The sequence below is a fragment of the Oncorhynchus masou genome, chromosome 24, assembly GCF_036934945.1.
Source record: "Oncorhynchus masou masou isolate Uvic2021 chromosome 24, UVic_Omas_1.1, whole genome shotgun sequence".
NCBI classification, from domain to species: domain Eukaryota; kingdom Metazoa; phylum Chordata; class Actinopteri; order Salmoniformes; family Salmonidae; genus Oncorhynchus; species Oncorhynchus masou.
Window position 1 is genome coordinate 52,779,423 of NC_088235.1, and position 23,659 is coordinate 52,803,081.

At 43.9% G+C, this 23,659-nt stretch overlaps 1 protein-coding gene across 1 annotated transcript in view; it reads right to left on the bottom strand.

The window, feature by feature from the left end:
- LOC135512320 (SH3 and PX domain-containing protein 2A-like) overlaps positions 1 to 23,659 on the bottom strand; it is a 110,414-nt gene that overhangs the window by 75,964 nt on the left and 10,791 nt on the right. Inside the window, exon 3 of the mRNA XM_064934237.1 lies at positions 430 to 505. Within this exon, the coding sequence (XP_064790309.1) occupies positions 430 to 505 (76 nt within the window). The remainder of the gene's footprint in view (positions 1 to 429; positions 506 to 23,659) is intronic.

Consider the following 23,659-nt stretch of genomic DNA (forward strand, 5'->3'; position numbering starts at 1 on the left):
TTAGCCTCCTACTGCCATGCTACAAGCACACCACAGCCTTATTCAGCCATCTGGAACAGTGGAAAAACTAGAAATATGCTATGTTAGAACAGACCAAATGATAGAGAAGCAGGTCCTTTCTGTGTGTTCTTGCATTTCATTTCATTTGGTTTCAATGTGGTGTCAAACCCCCACCTCTAAAATGCTGCTGTTCAACATCTAGATTTGTTTCAGTTTTCTACTAACGTGGATTGAATGTGAAATCAACAACAAAAACACCACATCATTGGATTTAGGTTAAAAGTTTAAAGAAAAAAAGACCATTACGTTGATGACTTTTTGCAAATCAAATCCGTTTTTCACATTGATGAAATGTCATCACATACATTTTTGGGATTGAAATGACGTGGAAACAACTTTGATTAAACCAGTTTTTGTCAGCATGCTCACCTGGTAAGAAGGGAATTATTCTCTTTTTGGGGTCCTTCTGACCTCCCTCCACTGGGAACTTGTCCAGGATCTGCATCTGAAAATAAAAAGAACGCAATGGATATCTTAACTTGTGTCTTCTAAAACTAAAGGATGGACACTTGTGGCAAACATCAAGATAACAGTTTGAATGAATACAGTCCTACGTGCTATGTTTGTTTTTTTGTATGGTCAATGTTATTTCAAACTTAAATCGATTACTGGTGGTAATAAAGTATATTTGATAGTTATGTGATAGACAAAGCCAAGGGAGCTCAAAGTGGAGGAATGTAGATGAGATCAGCTAGCCCCCGAATAGCAGCACTGTAGAAACTATTACACTCGACGGAACGACTTGATTAGTGTAGTGTCAACATCGCAGCCACTACCAGCTAGCCTACAAAGTCAACAACGCAGCCACTGCCAGCTAGCCTACTCCAGCAGTACTGTAGCATTTCAATCATTTTAGTCAATAAGATTCTTGCTACGTAAGCTTAACTTTCTGAACATTCGAGACGTGTAGTCCACTTGTCATTCCAATCTCCTTTGCATTAGCGTAGCCTCTTCTGTAGCCTGTCAACTATGTGTCTATCTATCCCTGTTCTCTCCTCTCTGCACAGACCATACAAACGCTCCACACCGCGTGGCCGCGGCCACCCTAATCTGGTGGTCCCAGCGCGCAAGACCCACGTGGAGTTCCAGGTCTCCGGTAGCCTCTGGAACTGCCGATCTGCGGCCAACAAGGCAGAGTTCATCTCAGCCTATGCCTCCCTCCAGTCCCTCGACTTCTTGGCACTGACGGAAACATGGATCACCACAGATAACACTGCTACTCCTACTGCTCTCTCTTCGTCCGCCCACGTGTTCTCGCACACCCCGAGAGCTTCTGGTCAGCGGGGTGGTGGCACCGGGATCCTCATCTCTCCCAAGTGGTCATTCTCTCTCTCTCCCCTTACCCATCTGTCTATCGCCTCCTTTGAATTCCATGCTGTCACAGTTACCAGCCCTTTCAAGCTTAACATCCTTATCATTTATCGCCCTCCAGGTTCCCTCGGAGAGTTCATCAATGAGCTTGATGCCTTGATAAGCTCCTTTCCTGAGGACGGCTCACCTCTCACAGTCCTGGGCGACTTTAACCTCCCCACGTCTACCTTTGACTCATTCCTCTCTGCCTCCTTCTTCCACTCCTCTCCTCTTTTGACCTCACCCTCTCACCTTCCCCCCCTACTCACAAGGCAGGCAATACGCTCGACCTCATCTTTACTAGATGCTGTTCTTCCACTAACCTCATTGCAACTCCCCTCCAAGTCTCCGACCACTACCTTGTATCCTTTTCCCTCTCGCTCTCATCCAACACTTCCCACACTGCCCCTACTCGGATGGTATCGCGCCGTCCCAACCTTCGCTCTCTCTCCCCCGCTACACTCTCCTCTTCCATCCTATCATCTCTTCCCACTGCTCATACCTTCTCCAACCTATCTCCTGATTCTGCCTCCTCAACCCTCCTCTCTTCCCTTTCTGCATCCTTTGACTCTCTATGTCCCCTATCCTCCAGGCCGGCTCGGTCCTCCCCTCCCGCTCCGTGGCTCGATGACTCATTGCGAGCTCACAGAACAGAGCTCCGGGCAGCGAGCGGAAATGGAGGAAAACTCGCCTCCCTGCGGACCTGGCATCCTTTCACTCCCTCCTCTCTACATTTTCCTCCTCTGTCTCTGCTGCTAAAGCCACTTTTTAACACTCTAAATTCCAAGCATCTGCCTCTAACCCTAGGAAGCTCTTTGCCACCTTCTCCTCCCTCCTGAATCCTCCCCCCCCTCCCCCCCCCTCCTCCCTCTCTGCAGATGACTTCGTCAACCATTTTGAAAAGAAGGTCGACGACATCCGATCCTCCTTTGCTAAGTCAAACGACACCGCTGGTTCTGCTCACACTGCCCTACCCTGTGCTCTGACCTCTTTCTCCCCTCTCTCTCCAGATGAAATCTCGCTTCTTGTGCCGGCCGGCCGCCCAACAACCTGCCCGCTCGACCCTATCCCCTCCTCTCTTCTCCAGACCATTTCCGGAGACCTTCTCCCTTACCTCACCTCGCTCATCAACTCATCCCTGACCGCTGGCTACGTCCCTTCCGTCTTCAAGAGAGCGAGAGTTGCACCCCTTCTGAAAAAACCTACACTCGATCCCTCCGATGTCAACAACCTCAGACCAGTATCCCTTCTTTCTTTTCTCTCCAAAACTCTTGAACGTGCCGTCCTTGGCCAGCTCTCCCGCTATCTCTCTCAGAATGACCATCTTGATCCAAATCAGTCAGGTTTCAAGACTAGTCATTCAACTGAGACTGCTCTTCTCTGTATCACGGAGGCGCTCCGCACTGCTAAAGCTAACTCTCTCTCCTCTGCTCTCATCCTTCTAGACCTATCGGCTGCCTTCGATACTGTGAACCATCAGATCCTCCTCTCCACCCTCTCCGAGTTGGGCATCTCCGGCGCGGCCCACGCTTGAATTGCGTCCTACCTGACAGGTCGCTCCTACCAGGTGGCGTGGCGAGAATCTGTCTCCTCGCCACGCGCTCTCACCACTGGTGTCCCCCAGGGCTCTGTTCTAGGCCCTCTCCTATTCTCGCTATACACCAAGTCACTTGGCTCTGTCATAACCTCACATGGTCTCTCCTATCATTGCTATGCAGACGACACACAATTAATCTTCTCCTTTCCCCCTTCTGATGACCAGGTGGCGAATCGCATCTCTGCATGTCTGGCAGACATATCAGTGTGGATGACGGATCACCACCTCAAGCTGAACCTCGGCAAGACGGAGCTGCTCTTCCTCCCGGGGAAGGACTGCCCGTTCCATGATCTCGCCATCACGGTTGACAACTCCATTGTGTCCTCCTCCCAGAGCGCTAAGAACCTTGGCGTGATCCTGGACAACACCCTGTCGTTCTCAACCAACATCATGGCGGTGGCCCGTTCCTGTAGGTTCATGCTCTACAACATCCGCAGAGTACGACCCTGCCTCACACAGGAAGCGGCGCAGGTCCTAATCCAGGCACTTGTCATCTCCCGTCTGGATTACTGCAACTCGCTGTTGGCTGGGCTCCCTGCCTGTGCCATTAAACCCCTACAACTCATCCAGAACGCCGCAGCCCGTCTGGTGTTCAACCTTCCCAAGTTCTCTCACGTCACCCCGCTCCTCCGCTCTCTCCACTGGCTTCCAGTTGAAGCTCGCATCCGCTACAAGACCATGGTGCTTGCCTACGGAGCTGTGAGGGGAACGGCACCGCAGTACCTCCAGGCTCTGATCAGGCCCTACACCCAAGCAAGGGCACTGCGTTCATCCACCTCTGGCCTGCTCGCCTCCCTACCACTGAGGAAGTACAGTTCCCGCTCAGCCCAGTCAAAACTGTTCGCTGCTCTGGCCCCCAATGGTGGAACAAACTCCCTCACGACGCCAGGACAGCGGAGTCAATCACCACCTTCCGGAGACACCTGAAACCCCACCTCTTCAAGGAATACCTAGGATAGGATAAGTAATCCTTCTCACCCCCCCTTAATGATTTAGATGCACTATTGTAAAGTGGCTGTTCCACTGGATGTCAGAAGGTGAATTCACCAATTTGTAAGTCGCTCTGGATAAGAGCATCTGCTAAATGACTTAAATGTAATGTAAATGTAAATCATTGGAAAGAGAAGCACTTGGTGGTCCTGACCTCTTACAGACAACCTCCCAATTAAATTACTACAAATGTGGGCTGTATATACAGACTCTGAAGAGCTACTACGTACCAGTCACCAGACACAGGTCCACTTTGATCTCTTATGTCACTCACAACAGTCATCTGAATCTGTGTCTATTAGTGTAGGTAGCCTAATCGCATGAAGAGTTTCACTGAGTAAAATGGAGTAACCCAATACTATAATTGAGTTAGGGGAACAGGTGTGCTTTTAGGAGAGGCCAGCCAATGGGTACACACGGGTTGAATCAACGTTGTTTCCAAGTCATATCAATGAAATTGACTGTGCCCAGTGGGCATTCTGTATCAAGTGATATTTTATGACAAGATCACAAAAACAATCATTCTGCTGAACATGCGTGGATGCCTGCAAGTTTGCTTACGTCACATATGTCAGAGTCAAGGCCCGCGGGCCACATCCGGCCCGCGAGAAGGTTTTTTACGGCCCCTGGGATGATCTTGATTTATTATTAGAACCGGCCCGCAGACCGCAGCAAGCCGGCAGCCCGCAGATCTTTTACACGCACCAATACTACATTTCCCACAATGCAACGGTGACGCACCGAGCAGTAGGCTGCTTCATTTCAATATTTATTGGCACAGCAGTCGTCAGCATCACAGTAAAATTAACTTTCAGATACCCATCAAAAATGGCAAAACGGAAGGTGGACACTGAGAACCGGGGTTTCAAACAAGGTGGGAGTCGGAGTATATGTTCACGGAGGTAGCTGGAAAACCTGTGTGTCTTCTGTGTGGAGAAAGTGTGGCGGTACTGAAAGAGTATAATCTGAGACGACATTATGAAACGAAACACGCGGACAAAAACAAGAATATGGACATGGAACAAAGGCTACAAAAGGCAGAGGAATTAAAACGAGGCCTCAAATCTCGACAGGCTCTGTTCAAAAAAGCCAAATCACAAGGCCAGGCTGCTGTCAAGGCCAGTTTTATTTTGGCAGAAGAGATCGCTAAATCAGCCCGGCCATTTACGGAGGGGGATTTCATCAAAAACTGCATGATTAAAGTTTGTGACGAAGTTTGCCCAGAAAAAAGGCAACTCTTTTTAAATGTGAGTCTGAGCAGAAACACCATTGCCGAGAGAGTAGACCAGTTGTCCATCAATCTAAAAGAGCAGCTTGTGAAAAAGGGAAAAGATTTCATTGCATATTCCTTGGCTGTGGATGAGAGCACCGACATTTCTGACATTGCCCAGTTGTCAATTTTCATCCGCGGAGTGGACTCCAGCCTAAGCGTGACAGAGGAGTTTTTGGCTTTACGTCCTATGCATGGCACAACTACGGGGCATGATTTGTATGAAGAGGTGTCAAGATGTGTAAATGAGATGGAGCTGCCTTGGGAAAAACTCGTGGGTTTGACAACCGACGGAGCACCTGCGATGTGTGGACACAGGAGCGGACTGGTGGCGAAGATACGGGAAAAGATGCAAGAGGAAAACGCGACAGGTGAGCTGACAGCTTATCATTGTATCATACACCAGGAAGCGTTGTGCGGTAAAGCCTTGAAAATGGAGCATGTAATGAGCATCATCACGCGCACAGTTAACTTTATCAGAGCCAAAGGTTTGAATCACCGCCAGTTCAAGGCATTTCTGACGGAGTTAGAAACGGAGCATGGTGATTTGCCTTATCACACAGAGGTGCGATGGCTAAGCCAGGGAAAGGTGCTTCAAAGATGTTTCGAGCTTCGTGAGGAGATTTGTCTGTTCTTGGACAGCAAAGGGAAAGACACAACACAACTCCGAGACGAAATGTTTCTGTGTGAAATGGCTTTTCTGTGTGACATTACGAGTCATCTGAATGCAATGAACTTGCAGCTGCAGGGTCGGGATCATGTCATCTCTGATATGTACAGTACAGTGAAGGCATTTAAAACCAAACTGACTCTGTGGGAGACGCAGATGCGGAAAGAAAATTTGAGCCACTTTCCCAGCTGCCAGACCATGAAAGAGAAGCTCTCTACCAGTGCGTTCCCGAGCGCACAGTTGGCTGATAAAATAGGTATGCTTGCCGCTGACTTTCGACGCCGATTTGCTGACTTTGAAGCACAAAAAAGCAGGTTGGAACTGCTCGGTAACCCATTTGCTGTTGACGTGGAAAGCTCACCACCAAACCTCCAAATGGAGTTGATTGACCTCCAATGCAATGATGCACTGAGGGCAAAATATGCGGCAGTGGGTGCTGCGGAGTTCGCCCGTTTCCTCCCCGACACAATGCCCCAGCTGCGCATCCAGGCTGCTCAAACGTTGTCTATGTTTGGCAGCACATACCTGTGTGAACAACTTTTTTCTTTGATGAACCTGAACAAAACATCACACAGAAGTCGACTTACTGCTGAACACCTCCACTCAATTCTGAGGATTTCCTCAGCTCAGAGCCTTACCCCGAACATTGATGAACTTGTGGAAAAGATGGGACACCACCAAGTATCACCCTCAACCTCAAACAAGTGAACATTACTGTGCAATCACATATTTAGAGTTTTTACTCAGTTCAAGTTTAAAAGTTAAAGTTTAATATTTGTTTTCACTGCATGTTACTTCTCCTTAAACAAAGTGTTGTTTTTGATTAATAGATTTTTGCACTTTATTTTATTGTATTTCAATCCAATTATATTTTAAAAATATTTCAGTTGAGTGGATGATAGAAAATTGCTATTATTGTTTTTTTCTTTGAAGTAAATTTAGCCCACTTTTGCTAAAATAGAAAATATAGGCTACTGATGGTGCCTTGAATACCGGTTTCTTTCATTTAATGTTCATGTTATGGGGATTTTTATATAAAGGAAATTTGTCTTTTGTGTCTGTTGAAAATTAAAGATTACTGACAGAGCCATAAGAAAATATTGCTTTATTTATCTGATCATATTGGAATATATTTGTTAGGTTTTCAGTAGGTTCAATTAGGTTCACTAGACTATATGCGTCATTTAAAAATTTTTCAATGAACATTCGAACAGTCCGGCCCTCGGCTTGTAGCTAAATTTTTTATTTGGCCCTCCGTCCATTTGACTTTGACACCCCTGGCTTACGTGTATTTGGGTGTGTGTGTGTGTACGTACAGTACGAGTCAAAAGTTTGGACATACCTACTCATTCAAGAGTTTTTCTTAATTTGACTATTTTCTACACAGTAGAATAGTCTGCTGAAGAGTATAAATTCATTAGTTACCAGAACCTCAGAAATTGCAGCCCAAATAAATGCTTCACAGAGTGAACAGACACATCTCAACATCAACTGTTCAGAGGAGACTGTGTGAATCAGGCCTTCATGGTCAGATTGCTGCAAAGAAACCACTACTAAAGGACACCAATAAGAAGAAGAGACTTGGCTTGGGCCAAGAAACACGAGCAATGGACATTAGAACAGTAGAAACCTGTCCAAATTTGAGATTTTTGGTTCCAATCGCCGTGTCTTTCTGAGACGCAGAGTAGGTGAACGGATGATCTCTGCATGTGTGGTTCCCACCGTGAAGCATGGAGGAGGAGGTATGATGGTGCTTTGCTGGTGACACTGTCTGTAATCTATTTAGAATTCAAGGCACAATTAACCAGCATGGCTACAACAGAATTCTGCAGCGATACGCCATCCCATCTGGTCTGCGCTTAGTGGGACTAACATTTATTTTTCAACAGAACAATAACCCAACAAACCTCCAGGTTGTCTAAGGGCTATTTTACCAAGAAGGAGACTGATGGAGTGCTCAGTCAGATGACCTGGCCTCCACAATCACCCAACCTCAACCCAATTGAGATGGTTTCGGATGAGTTGGACCACACAGTGAAGGAAAAGCAGCCAACAAATGCTAAGCATATGTGGGAACTCCATCAAGACAGTTGGAAAAGCATTCCAGGTGAAGCTGGTTGAGAGAATGCCAAGAGTGTGCAAAGCTGTCATCAAGGCAAACGGTGGCTACTTTGAATAATCTCAAATATAAAATATATTTTGATTTGTTTAACACTTGTTTGATTCCTACATGATTCCATATGTATTAGTTAATAGTTTTGATGTATTCACTATTATTCTACAATGTAGAAAATAGTCAAAATAAAGAAAAAGCCTTGAATGAGCAGGTGTGTCCAAACTTTTGACTGGTACTGTTTGTGTCTGTGTTCATAACCGCATCTGGCGTGTCGTGTGCATGAATAGATGAGTGCATTAATTGGTAAGTGTGCGAACATGGGCATGCCTAAGTGTCAAGTGTGTATCTGCTTGCGTCCCTCTCACCGACTTTCGAGTTTCCTGGTTTAATAAATCATTGCAGTGTGCTAAAGTAAACCAATACACATTGGAGACCTACAGTAACAATCCTGCTCAGCTCCAGATGTGGTCCTGCCCTGCCCTGCCTTGTTCCAGATATGCTCTGGAGAGGGACTGATGCTGTGAACAGTAAGCCCAAAATCACATACGTATCTAGGCCAGGGGACTGGGCCAAGGCCAAAGTGGCCAAAGGAACCAGGTGCATAAACAGGCCCAGGCTAATATGGGCAGAGCCATTATATCTGGTTTGGTTGTTTGAGAGGGTTAAAGAAAGAAAAATGTCTGCAACTGGTGATTTAATCAGATGCACAAAAAATGCTAAATTTAGATCAGAGTTGGAACTTCATCAGGTCATGAGAGAGTTTCCAGCTAAAGTTTTTTTTAAATTCTATTTCTCTACTGCTGTTGCTTAAACTTTAAATCTCTTTTGGACATTGGTATTTCCCTCTCCTTGGAAAATGGAATGCGCTCATTCTTATCCTTTGAGGTAGAGCTCTGCTACCTGACCAGAGACTGACATTATACATCGGGTTAGGGCGGGGAGAGAGATTACTTAACAGAAAATCTGAGTTTAGAGTGATGAAAAGGAGCTAACAGCTAACTGCTCTCTCATGTCACGTAATTAAGCAGCTCAAATGGAGCTGATGCTATGGATACTCGAAGACCCAGAGCCGCCATGAGCAGAGCGCATGCAGAGCGCAGGGAGCGAGTGACAGACAGAGAGGATCTAATGGGTTTACTAATGAAGGAAGATATTTCTGATTTCGGGCAGATCCGGGTGCTAGGGCTGTGGCGGTCATGACATTTTGTGAGCCAGTGATTGTCAAGCAAATAACTGCCGGTCTCATGGTAATTGACTGTTAATTAACATAAATACATTTAGCATCTCCTGGCTTCCACTCATAGCTTACAAGCCACTGATGCGGACCTTTGGAACATCAACAATAAATCAAATTAAAAAGTCTAATAAATCAATTTAATATAGTCTAAACCATCACAATAAATCCATTGTTTATTTTAGACTCGTCTAAAGATGTATATGAAGAAAATGTAATGTATTTCAGAAGAAAAAATTGCATTCACTGAGTTGTTCTTATGCATAGCCATATCAAAGTCCAACATAAGTGACTAGGCGTATGCCGCACATCACTACTTCACATGAGAAGCATTTGAACATAAACGAGGCAGTCATTTGAGAAACCAAGCCTGTTGAGTCTGCCGATAAGAATGCGTTGATTGTAAGAGTTGAAGGCCTTGGCCAAGTCAATGAAGATGGCTGCACAGTATTGTCTCTTATCAATGGCGGTTATGATATCGTTTAGGACTTTGAGCGTGGCTGAGGTGCACCCATGACCAGCTCGGAAACAAGATTGCATAGTGGAGAAGGTACGGTGGGATTCAAAATGGTTGGTGATCTGTTTGTTAACTTGGCTTTCGAAGACTTTAGAAAGGCAGAGTAGGATAGATATAGGTCTGTAACAGTTTGGATCTAGAGTGTCTCCCCCTGAAGAGGGGGATAATCGCGGCAGCTTTCCAATCTTTAGGGATCTCAGACGATATAAAAGAGAGGTTGAACAGGCTAGTAATAGGAGTTGCAACAATTGCGGCGGATAATTTTAGAAAGAGAGGGTCCAGATTGCACAAGCATTTCGCTACACTTGCATTAACATCTGCTAACCATGTGTATGTGACAAATAAAATTTGATTTGATTTGAGATTGTCTAGCCCGGCTGATTTGTAGGGGTCCAGATGTTGTAGCTCTTTCAGAACATCAGCTATCTGGATATGGGTGAAGAAGAAGTGGGGGAGGCTTTGGTAAGTTGCTGTGGGGGGCGCAGAGCTGTTGACCGGGGTTGGGGTAGTCAGGTGGAAAGCATGGCCAGCCATAGAAAAATGCTTATTGAAATTCTCGATTATCGTAGATTTATCGGTGGTGACAATGTTTCCTAGCCTCAGAGCAGTGGGCAGCTGGGAGGAGGTGCTCTTGTTCTCCATGGACTTTACAGTGTCCCAGAACTTTTTGGAGTTTGTGCTACAGGATGCAAATTTCTGTTTGAAAAAGCTAGTGTTTGCTTTACTAACTGCCTGTGTATATTGGTCCCTAACTTCCCTGAAAAGTTGCATATCGCGGAGGCTATTCGATGCTAATGCAGTACACCACAGGATGTTTTTGAGCTGGGCAAGGGCAGTCAAGTTTGGAGTGAATCAAGTGAATCTGTTCTTAGTTCTACATTTTTTTGAATTGGGCATGCTTATTTAATATGGTGAGGGAAGCACTTTTGAAGAACATCCAGGCATCCTCTACTGACGGGATGAGGTCAATATCCTTCCAGGATACCTGGGCCAAGTCGATTACAAAGGCCTGCTCGCAGAAGTGTTTTAGGGAGCGTTTGATAGTGATGAGGTGTGGTTGTTTGACCGCGGACCCATTACGAATGCAGGCAATGAGACAGTGATCACTGAGATCCTGGTTGAAGACAACAGAGGTGTATTTAGACGGCAGGTTGGTCAGGATGATATCTATGAGGGTGCCCGCATTTACGGATTTAGGGTTGTACCTGGTAGATTCCTTGATCATTTGTGTGAGATTGGGGGCATCTATCAAATTGTAGGACAGCCGGGGTGTTTAGGTCACCTAACAGTATGAACTCTGATGATAAATGGGGGGCAATCAATTCGCATATGGTGTCCAGGGCACAGCTGGGGGCTGAGGGGGGTCTATAACAAGCGGCAAAGGTGAGACTTATTTCTGGAAAGGTGGATTTTTAAAAGACGGAGCTCGAACTGTTTGGGCACAGACTTGGAAAGCATGACAGAACTCTGACGACTATCTCTGCAGTAGATTGCAACTCCACCCCCTTTGGCAGTTCTATCTTGGCGGAAAATGTTGTAGTTGGGGATGGAAAATTCAGATTTCCATTGAATCTTAAGCTAGGATTCAGACATGGCTAGGACTTAAGGGTTGGCAGAGTGTGCTAAAGCAGTGAATTAAACAAACTTAGGGAGGAGGTTTCTGATGTTAACATGCATGAAACTAAGGCTTGAGGTCTCCACATGTGTGTGGGGTGGAAGGCCTGTTGAGCAGGACTGGGAGCTCTACAGTGAAATAAAACAATAAGAACTAGCCAAGACAGCTGTAAACAAGGCATATTGACAGGCTTCAGCTGTGTAGCCGAGTGATCATAGGGTCAAAAGAGCAGCAATAGGTGAGTCAGGGTGCCGTTCGGAAGTCATACTACGCTAGGCAAGCAGGGGACACAGCGTTCAGAAAAGCTAACGGGCCGGGGATAGTAGATGGTTCTTCGACGACATCATAACAGAATAGCCTGTTGAGACCACATCGGGCAGCCACATCAGCAATGTTAGCAAGCTAACATTTGAAGCTAGTTTGTTAGCTTTAGCTACCTGCAGATTCAGACTACAGCTATGAAAATGTTTGTATTGTTAGAAGTATGAGTTGGGGTTATGCCAGTTCATCGTTTAGCAAGCTATCTACATAGCTAGCTGCTTGTCTGAACAAAAGACTCCATTTCGGCCTCATTATTACATGACCCATCAAATTAGAAGGTGTGTCTACGGGTGCCATCGATTGTATTTCATGAACATGTGCACATATCTAGACAATAGTGACCCATCCACTTAAATAGATGATGGTTATAGTATTTCCTTCACAGGACCCTTCAATTTAGGCAAGTTTGTTGGGTAAGCGTCATCTAATAACAATAAAACATTTATAAAATATTTTTATCTGGACAAGTACTATTTTATCTGTTTTACAAGTACTATCACTACCATTTACACCAGTGGTTCTTAACCTTGTTGGAGGTACTGAACCCCACCAGTTTCATATGCGCATTCACCGAACCCTTCTTAATTGGAAAAATAAAATTATTTTTTCAAATTCAATACATAGGTATATATTTGACTGGTGCACAAAATGAACCGTGCATCAACATCACTGTGTTCAAAGAACAAAATCATCAAAACATGATTTTCACACAAAAACAAAAACATAATAATGAATATTTACTGCAAATCAGTGTGACTTCTGCTGTTGCCTTTCAGAGACCAGTTCAGAAATGTGCGGCTTCACCTTGGCAAGTGCCACTCATGTCATTTTCGCAAAAAAGTCTGTTCCTTTTCTTCGTTTTTATGTCCAGCATCCTCGAAAAGGATTGTTGTAACAAACGGTATGAAAATACCCAGAGCTTTCTTAGCAATAACAGGGTACGTTACCATTTGTTGACACCAAAACGTTGAAAGCGTTGTTGTTTTGAAGAGTTGCTGTTAAACCTGGCTCTGCTGAATTTCAATGATTTCATCGAGGTATTCATCATTGACATCTGTTGTCTCAACACTAAATGTGAACGGCTGTCTCACCCATGCTGGATATGACTCTCTTGTAGGGAAGTATCCGTCGAGAGACTTTGCAAGCTCATCTAAGTGCGTGGCAATTGCTTGCTTCAGTTCCGCGGGTACAGAAATGTCTCCGATTCCAGATACATCTTCGATCTTACTTACACAGTCATCCAGCAGGGGAAAGTTTGCGAAGTTATTGTTCTCTGTTTGTCGTAACGGTAGCTTTTTTTGAAAAGCCTTCAGGTTTTCCTCCGCTTCGATGATGTTGACTCCACCACCCTGCATCTTTTGATTGAGATGATTGAGAGCTGCGAAGATATCGGCCATGTACTCTAAAATGAGAATGAACTCAGAATTTTTAAAGAAATCTGCATGACAATGTTGGTGCTCTTGCAAAAACAGGGCTAATTCCACACGCACGGCAAAAACACGATTCAGCACCTGTCCCCGGGATAACCACCGAATGTTAGAATGGTACAGAAGTACCTCGAATTCAGAGCTCATTTCCTTACACCGCTCACTGAAGATGCGATGCCGCAGAGCACTAGTCCGCACATAGTTCACACATTTCACTACAATTTTTAATACTTCTGCCAGTTTTTGTTGCCAACGCATGCCTGTGCAGAATACAATGCGTAACAATGATGTGTGGTGCATCGGCTTTCACTAGCGCACCAAAACCAGACTTTCTTCCCAGCATGACTGGAGCTCCGTCTGAACAAACTGCAGAAAAAATAACCCACGAAAGATTGTTGTCTTTGAAGAAGTCATCCACAAGTTTCTTCACATCGGCTGCCTTAGTTGTTGTTGTAAGAGGCTTACAAAATAAAAAATCTTCCTTTATCACGTCGTCGTTCACATAGCGCACGAATACAGAAAGCTGGCTTAGATTGGAAACTTCTGTGGTCTCTTCGAGTTGAAGGCTGCATTTTGCCGGGCTTGAAATCAGATCTGCAACTACTTGAGCCAAGATGTCTTTGCTCATGTCCTCTATTCTGTCGCTGATGGTGTCATTTGAAAGAGGAATTTGGGATAACTTAACTTCAGCCTCTTTTCCCAGCATGATATTCGCCATCTTCCACACAGCTGGTTTTATGAGTGTTTCACCAATGGTGTGTGGTTTGCCCTGCTTTGCGATCAGGTAAGCAACTTCGTACGATGCTGTGAGGATCGGTTTGTTGATGGGTACAAAGCCGAGAACAGGCAGAGTAGCCTTTTCATCGAATCTGGCTCTCTTCACCTTGAATTCAGCGCGCGTTTGTGTTCTTGTATTTTCCATCTCCATGCAGCTTAAGGAAGTGTTCTCTTAGTTTTGCTGGTGCTAGACTAGAATTGCTCAACTTGGCATTGCAAATCATGCAGTTAGGACACTGACTCCCATCACGTTCCGTTATACATGTGAATCCATATTGTACATATTCGTCCGACCACTTTCTTTTTTTGCTCGACATAGTAAGTATGAAGGGATTAAAATATTAAGAAAGAAATCACAAGACGTACCATCACGACAGTCACAAGTCGACTACTGAGCGCACCAAATTCCCTGCAGCACAGATAGGCCAAGCGATGTAGCGTGATCACCTGAGCCAATGATGGCCAAGCGGAGCGTGTCATCACGAATCATATGAATCGGATGTGTGTCTTGACCTCCGCCGAACCCCTGAGACTGACTCACCGAGTGGGGTTCGATCGAACCCAGGTTAAGAACCACTGATTTACACTTACTTTATCCTGTGCATGTGACAAATAAACAAAGATTTTATTTTTTATAGCATGCTTTTACCACATGCCCTTGTGAATCCTTAAAGAGTTGGTTGAAAGACACGGAATTTCTCCTTACTGTAGGCTACTACCACTTAAGACCACTAGTCTTAATCCTTACTACACTACTCACTGTTTAGCACATGACCTCATGCGAATCCTTAAAGAGATGGGTGGGGCTGGCTTAAGAGGGTGTGAACGATGCTAAATTTGGGTGTAGACAAAGAGCTCTCAAGTAGGTGTACCAAAACATTCCAGGGCCATTTTCTCAAAAGTGGGGTTACAAGTTTATCAACTTTGAACTTTGAACTGCAGTGTATGATACACCATTTCCTAGCGCTGAGTCTCTACTTTTATTTAAAAATAAAATCTATGCGGTCGGTCACATATTGTAACGGCGTTCTTCTGTTGAAGGAGGAGCGGACCAAAATGCAGCGTGGTGGTTACTCATGTTTAATGATGGAAAATGACTTGACATGAAAATACTGAAATGTACAAAAACAAGACGGAACCGTGAAAAAACAATACAGCCTATCTTGTGAAACTAAACACAGAGACAGGAACAATCACCCACGAAACACTCAAAGAATATGGCTGCCTAAATATGGTTCCCAATCAGAGACAACGATAATCACCTGACTCTGATTGAGAACCGCCTCAGGCAGCCATAGACTACGCCCCACAAAACCCCAAGACAAAAACACACCACAATAACCCATGTCACACCCTGGCCTGACCGAATAAATGAAGAATAAACATAATATATTTCGACCAGGGCGTGACACATATACAGTGGGCTCCAAAATTACTGGCACAAATATAAAAATATAATTATAGAGATAAACTCAAAATAATACCAACATGTGAGAAATAATTTACTTTATTAATGTTTCAATGGAACCAACCAAAATAAGTTATTGATTTAATTAAAAATCAATGTCCTCCAAATCAAGGTTTCACAATTATTGGCACCCTTAAAGATTATTGGAAACTGCACTACCAAAATTAAACCACAAATTAAATTCCACTTATTTAGGTTTATCTAAATCTTAAGGAACTATATTGGGCCATTACACCACTTCCTGTTTCACTAGGGTATAAAAATGAGGTAACACACATGCAATATCCCGCTGTCATCAAACACCATGAAGAAAACAAAAGAACGAGCAGTTCAAAAGAGACAAATAGTCATAGACCTTCAGAAATCTGATAATGGCAACAAGAAGATCCACTAACGATTGAATATACCACTGAGCACTGTCAGGGCAATTATTAGAAAATTAAAAAGATATGGAACAGTTGAAAACCTCACAGGTAGAGGACACAAATGCATTTTGCCCCCCCAGGATAGGGAGGAGGATGGTGAGAGAAGCAACAAAATCCCCAAGAAACGCTGTGAAAGAATTGCAGGCCTTGGTGGTGTCTTGAGGTCACCAGGTTTCAAAAAGCACCATCAGACGCCACCTCCACATCCCCAGGCTCTTTGGAAGGGTTGCCAGAAGAAAGCCCTTTCTGACCCCAAAACACAGATGCAAGCGCTTGGAGATTGCCAAACGTCATTTAAATTATGACTGGAAGAAGGTGATCTGGTCAAATGAGACCAAAATTGAATGTTTTGGTCAGATACAGCATCGGCATGTTTGGCGTCAAAACAGAGATGCAAAAAAGAAGAAGCACCTCATACCCACAGCGAAATATGGAGGGGGGTCAGTGATATTTTGGGACTGTTTTAATTCCAGAGGTCCAGGGGCACTGGTTAAGATTGATGGCATAATGAATTCTACCAAGTATCAGGCAATTTTGGCTGACAATCTGGTTGCCTCTGTCAGAAGGCTGGGACTTGGCCATAGACAATGACCTGAAACATACCTCAAGATCCACACAGAAATGGTTCTGTGACAACAAAATCAATGTTCTTTCATTTCCATCTCAGTCGCTGGACCTCAATCCAATCGAAAACCTGTGGGCTGAGTGGAAGAGGGCAGTTGATAAGCGCAAACCCAAGAATGTGAAGGATCTTGAAAGGATCTGCATAGAGGAATGGTCCAAAATCCTTCCAAATGTGTTCCTTAACCTTGTCAAACATTACAGGAAAAGACTCCATGCTGTTATCCTTGCCAGAGGTGGTTGCACTAAGTACTAAATGAGGAGTGCCAATAATTATGAAAACCTTGATTTTGGTTAAATTAATTGTGTATTAAATAATTGAATGATTTTGGTTGGTTCCATTGAAACATTAATAAAGTATAGTATTTCTCACGTTGGTATTTTGAGTTTATCTCTATGACTATATTGTTTATATTTTTTAAAGAATTGTTTGTGCATTGCCAATCAGGGGTGCCAGTAATTTTGGAGCCCACTGTAGCTGTTTAACAGACAAAATGTGAACCGATTCAAGAAACTAGGCGTATGTCACAAGTCATGAATTCACAGAAGAGCCGTTTGAACGTAAAAAAAATAATTCATCAAAAGGAATTTCTGCCAAAAAACACATTCTTGAACTTTCATGTGCTTTAATAACAAACTTTTATGCCATCTGTAAATATGAATAAAGTTCTTAAATTAAGAGCCTAGTTGGTAGCCAAAGAAAAAAAAAAGTCAGGAAACTTCCCTCTATCCATGATTAGAGTTGCACCTTTTGGGGAATATTCAGAGGTGGAAACTGTCCGTGGGAATTAACAGGAATATATGGGAATTAACCTCTTGAAACTCTGGGGGCGCAATTTCATTTTTGGATGAAAAACGTTCCCGTTTTAAACAAGATATTTTGTCACAAAAAGATGCTTGACTATGCATATAATTGATAGCTTTGGAAAGAATTTTCCAGAACTGCAAAGATATTGTCTGTGGGTGCCCTAGAACAGGAGCTACAGGCAAAACCAAGATGAAACGGCAACCAGGAAATGAGCAGGATTTTTGAGGCTCTGTTTTCCATTGTCTCCTTATATGGCTGTGAATGCGACAGGAATGAGCCTGCCCTATCTATTGTTTCCCCAAGGTGTCTGCAGCATTGTGACGTATTTGTAGGCATATCATTGGAAGATTGACCATAAGAGACTACATTTTCCAGGTGTCCGCCCGGTGTCCTCCGTCGAAATTGGTGCGTCATTTTCATCTGCTGGTATTTTTCCGTGGGATTCTGAGGGGAAAGCAGGCTTCCACGAACGGCATATCAATGAAGGGATATGTGAAAAAACACCTTGAGGATTGATTCTAAACAACGTTTGCCATGTTTCGGTCGATATTATGGAGTTAATTCGGAAAAAGTTTGACGTTTTGGTGACTGAATTTTCGGTTCATTTCGGTAGCCAAATGTGATGTACAAAACGGAGCGATTTCTCCTACACAAAGATTCTTTCAGGAAAAACTGAACTGAAGGGATATGTGAAAAAACACCTTGAGGATTGATTCTAAACAACGTTTGCCATGTTTCGGTCGATATTATGGAGTTAATTCGGAAAAAGTTTGACGTTTTGGTGACTGAATTTTCGGTTCATTTCGGTAGCCAAATGTGATGTACAAAACGGAGCGATTTCTCCTACACAAAGATTCTTTCAGGAAAAACTGAACTGAGAGTCTCCTCATTGAAAACATCCGAAGCTCTTCAAAGGTAAATGATTTTATTTATTTGGTTATCTGGTTTTTGTGAAAATGTTGCGTGCTAAATGCTACGCAAAATGCTAAGCTAGCTTGCAATACTCTTACACAAATGCTTGATTTGCTATGGTTCAATAGCATATTTTGAAAATCTGAGATGACAGTGTTGTTAAGAAAAGGCTAAGCTTGAGAGCAGGCATATTATTTTCATTTCATTTGCGATTTTCAGAAGTCGTTAACGTTGCGTTATGCTAATGAGCCTGAGGCTGTATTCACGATCCCGGATCCAGGATGGGTAGTATCAAGAGGACATATATATGCAAATTAATATTAATAGCATTTAAATGATGTTCTTTGCATTGTATATATTTAACATATCATATGGAAACAGAAACAGAAACTTGATCATAAGTAGACATTGCAAATTATTGAATTATTCCAAAAACAAATGTTAAAAACATTGTCAATCAAATCCATTTTTATTAGTCACATGCACCGAATACAACAGGTAATACTTCATCTTACAGTAAAATGCTTACTTACGAGCCCCTAACCAACAAGAGATAAAAGTAACAAGAAATTAAAGAGCAGGAGTAAAAAATAACAATCTATACATGGGGGTGCCGGTACAGAGTCAGTGTGCTGGGACACCAGTTAGTTGAGGTAGTATATACATGTAGGTAGAGTTAATTAAAGTGACTATGCATAGATGACAACAAAGAGTAGCAGTGGTGGGGAGGGGGAGGGCAATGCAAATAGTCTGGGTAGCCATTTGACTAGATGTTCATGAGTCTTATGGCTTGGGGATAGAATCTGTTAAGAAGCCTCTTGGACCTAGACTTGGTGCTCCGGTACCACTTGCCATGTGGTAGCAGAGAGAACAGTCTATGACTAGGATGGCTGGAGTCTTTGACAATTTTTAGGGCCTTCCTCTGACACCACCTGGTATAGAGGTCTTGGATAGCGGGGAACTTGGCCCCAGTAATATGTACTGGGCCATTAGCACTACCCTCTGTAGTGCCTTGCAGTCAGAGGCCGAGCAGTTGCCATACCAGGCAGTGATGCAACCAGTCAGGATGCTCTCCATGGTGCAGCTGTAGAACCTTTTGAGGATCTGAGGACCCATGCCAAATCTTTTCAGTCTCCTGAGGGGGAATAGGTTTTGTCGTGCCCGCTTCACAACTGTTATGGTGTGCTTGGATCATGTTAGTTTGTTGGTGATGTGGATACCAAGGAACTTGAAGCTCTCAACCTGCTCCACTGCAGCCCCATCCATGAGAATGGAGGCATGCTCGATCCTCTGTTTCCTGTAGTCCACAATCAACTCCTTTGTCTTGATCACGTTGAGGGAGAGGTTGTTGTCCTGGCACCACACGGCCAGGTCTCAGCCAGGTCTCACGGCCACCTTCTACCTATATATAGGCTGTCTCGTAGTTGTCGGTGATCAGGCCTTCCACTGTTGTGTCATCTGCAAGTTTAATGATGGTGTTAGAGTCCTGCCTTGCCGTGCAGTCATGAGTGAACAGGGAGTACAGGAGGGGACTGAGCACGCACCCCTGAGGGGCCCCTGTGTTGAGGATCAGCGTAGCGGATGTGTTGTTACCTACCCTTACCACCCGGGAGCAGCCCATCAGGAAGTCCAGGATCTAGTTGCAGAGTGAAGTGTTTAGTCCCAGGGTCCTTAGCTTATGGATGAGCTTTGAGGGCACTATGGTGTTGAACGCTGCGTTTTAGTCAATGAATAGCACAGGTGTTCATTTTGTCTAGGTGGGAAAGGGCAGTGTGGAGTAAAATAGAGACTGCATCATCTGTGGATCTGTTGGGCCGGTATGCAATTTGGAGTGGGTCTAGGGTTTCATGAATGATGGTGTTAATGCCATGACCAGCCTTTCAAAGCACTTCATGGTTACAGACGTGAGTGCTTCGAGTCACTGTGGGGACAACATCATCGATGCACTTATTGATGAAGCCAATGACAGATGTGGTGTACTCCTCAATGCCATTGGAGGAATCCTGGATCATATTCCAATCTGTGCTAGCAAGACAGTCCTGTAGCTTAGCACCTGATTCATCTGACCACTTTTTTATTGATCTAGTCATGGGTGCTTCCTGCTTTAATTTTTGCTTGTCAGCAGGAATCAGGAGGATGTAATAATGGTCAGATTTGCCAAATGGAGGGCAAGTGAGAGCATTGTATGCATCTCTGTGTGTGGAGTACAGGTTGTCCAGAGTTCTTTTCCCTCTGGTTGCACATTTAACATGCTGATAGAAATTTGGTAAAACTGATTTAACTTTCCCTGCATTAAAGTCCCTGGCTACTAGGAGCGCCGCCTCTTGGTGAGTGTTCTTTTGTTTGCTTATGGTGGAATACAGCTCATTCAACACTACTTGGTGCCAGCCTCTGAGTTGGGTGGTATGTAAACAGCTACAAAGAATACAGATTAAAACTCTCTCGCTAGGTAGTGTGGTCTACAGCTTATCATTAGAAACTCTACCTCAGGCGAGTTCGAGACTTCCTTAGATATCGTGCACCAGCTGTTGTTTACAAAAATACATAGACAATGCTGTTCTATCCTGCCGATACATCAAATAACCAGCCAGCTGTATGTTGATATTGCCATCGTTCAATCATGACTCAGTGAAGCAAAAGATGTTACAGTTTCTAATGTCCCATTGGTAGTTCAATCTTCCCAGTAACTCGTCAATTTTACTGTCCAAAGATGTTTGCTATCAGAATTGAGGGAAGTGGGGGTTTATTCGATCGCCTCCAACTTCTCAGAAGACCGCCCGCTCTTTGGCCTCTCTTTCTATGCTTCTTCTTCACGCATATCACTGGGGTCATGTCCTGTTCCCAAGGGAGCCCTATTCTCTGCGTCGGGCTCGTGAAAGAAAAAAAAGGATTCTGCTAGTCCGTGGTAAGTAATCGCAGTCCTGATGTCTAGAAGTTATTTTCGGTCATAAGAGACGATAGAGACAATATCATGTACAAAATTAGTAAAAAAATAAGTTACAAACAACGAAGATAAGCAAACAAATAAACACAATCAGTTGGGGGCACGTAAAACATCTGCCTTCCGCTCCGGCGCCATCTTATGTTACGAATTTAACTTTAATTAAATGAGTTGACTCTTCACATGGGATGATTTCACTGAACAACAAAAGAAAGGGTATATTAACCTCTTACATCTATGGGGGCGCTATTTCATTTTTGGATGAAAAACGTTCCCGTTTTAAACAAGATATTTTGTCACAAAAAGATGCTCGACTATGCATATAATTGATAGCATTCGAAAGAAAACACTCTGACGTGTCCAGAAATACCAAGATATTCTCTGTGCGTGCCCTAGAACGTGAGCTTCAGGCAAAACCAAGATGAGATGGCATCCAGGAAATGACAAGGATTTTTGAGGCTCTGTTTTCCATTGTCTCCTTATATGGCTGTGAATGCGAGAGGAATGAGCCTGCCCTTTCTGTCGTTTCCCCAAGGTGTCTGCAGCATTGTGACGTATTTGTAGGCAGATCATTGGAAGATTGACCATAAGAGACCACATTTACCAGGTGTCCGCCCGGTGTCCTGCGCCGAAATTGGTGCGCAAAAGTCATCTGCCAGTATTTTTCCATGCGATACAGAGAGGAAAGCAAGCTTCCACGAACTGCATATCAATGAAGAGATATGTGAAAAAACACCTTGAGGATTGATTCCAAACAACGTTTGCCATGTTTCGGTCGATATTATGTAGTTAATCCGGAAAAAGTTTTACATTGTAGGTGACTGAATTTTCGGTTCGTTTCGGTAGCCAGACGCAATGTAGAAAACGGAACGATTTCTCCTACACACAGACGCTTTTAGGAAAAACTGCGCATTTGGTATGTAACTGAGAGTCTCCTCATTGAAAACATCAGAAGCTCTTCAAAGGTAAATGATTTTATTTATTTGGTTATCTGGTTTTTGTGAAAATGTTGCGTGCTAAATGCTACTCAAAATGCTATGCTAGCTTTGCATACTCTTACACAAATTAGTCAATTTCTATGGTTCAAAAGCATATTTTGAAAATCTGAGATGACAGTGTTGTTAAGAAAAGGCTAAGCTTGAGAGCAGACGCATTATTTTCATTTTATTTGCGATTTTCAGAAATCGTTAACGTTGCGTTATGCTAATGAGCCTGAGGCTTTAGTCACAAACCCGGATCCGGGATGGGGAGTTTCAAGAAGTTAAATGATCCCCAATGATCCGTCGCATCTCCCAAAAACATTTTCAACATATCTGTAAAATGATAATCTATAAACTAAAGCTTTGGATGTCTTCCTCTCAAGCTTCCATGTCTTCTCCCTGGACCTCCTCAATGTCTACCTCTTAAACATCTGGCTCTAAGGCCTCATCTTCACTGTCACTTTCCAACCTTGTTGAGGATGGCTCGTTGTCAGGCTCAAAAAGCCTCAAAAAGGCCAATTTTACAGGATGGCCACCAATTTCTCAACTCTTGTCTTGGTCATCTTGTTGCGTGCTTTGGTGTGTGTTCCCAAACAAGGACCAGTTGCACTCTGAGGTGGCTGATGCTGGTGGGATTTGCAGGATGATGGAGGCAATAGGGGAAAGAGCCTCCGATCCACAATGTCCCTTCCACCAGGTGGCTGATAAGTTATGTTGGCACGACTGCCATATTGCATCTCCATCCCAAAGCTCTTTCTTGGAAGTGTACTTCGACAGACTGCCAAGAACCTTGCCTTCATCCAGGCCAGGGTGGCGAGACACGGTAGTGATGACACCATAGGCCTTGTTGATCTCTGCACCAGACAGGATGCTCTTGCCAGCATACTTAAGGTCCAACATCTACGCTGCTCCAGGAAACTGTCAAACATGATGACAACACCACCCCAACGGGTGTTGCTGGGCAGCTTCAATGTGATGCTCTTATTCTTCTCACTTTACTTGGTGAGGTACATTGCTGTTATAACTTGATGACCCTTCACATACCTAACCATTTCCTTGGCTCTCTTGTAGAGTGTAACCATTGTTTTCGGTGCTATGATGTCCTTGAGGAACTAAATCAATGCATGAGCAGCACAGCCAGTGGGTGTGATGTGAGGGTATGACTCCTTCACTTTGGACCAAGCAGCCTTCATGTTCACAGCATTGTCTGTCACCAGCACAAATACCTTCTGTGGTCCAAGGTCATTGATGACTGCCTTCATCTCATCTGCAATGTAGAGACCAATGTGTCTGTTGTTCTTTGTGTCTGTACTCTTGTAGAATACTAGTGGAGGGGTGGAGATGATGTAGTTAAATATTCCTTGCCCACGACCATTCGACCACCCATCAGAGATGATTGCAATAAAGTCTGCTTTCTCTATGATTTGCTTGACCTTCACTTGCACTCTGTTGAACTCTGCATCCAGCAAATGAGTAGATAAAGCATGTCTTGTTGTAGGGGTGTATGCTGGGCAAAGAAAAATCAGAAATCCCTTCCAATACACATTGCCTGTGAGCATC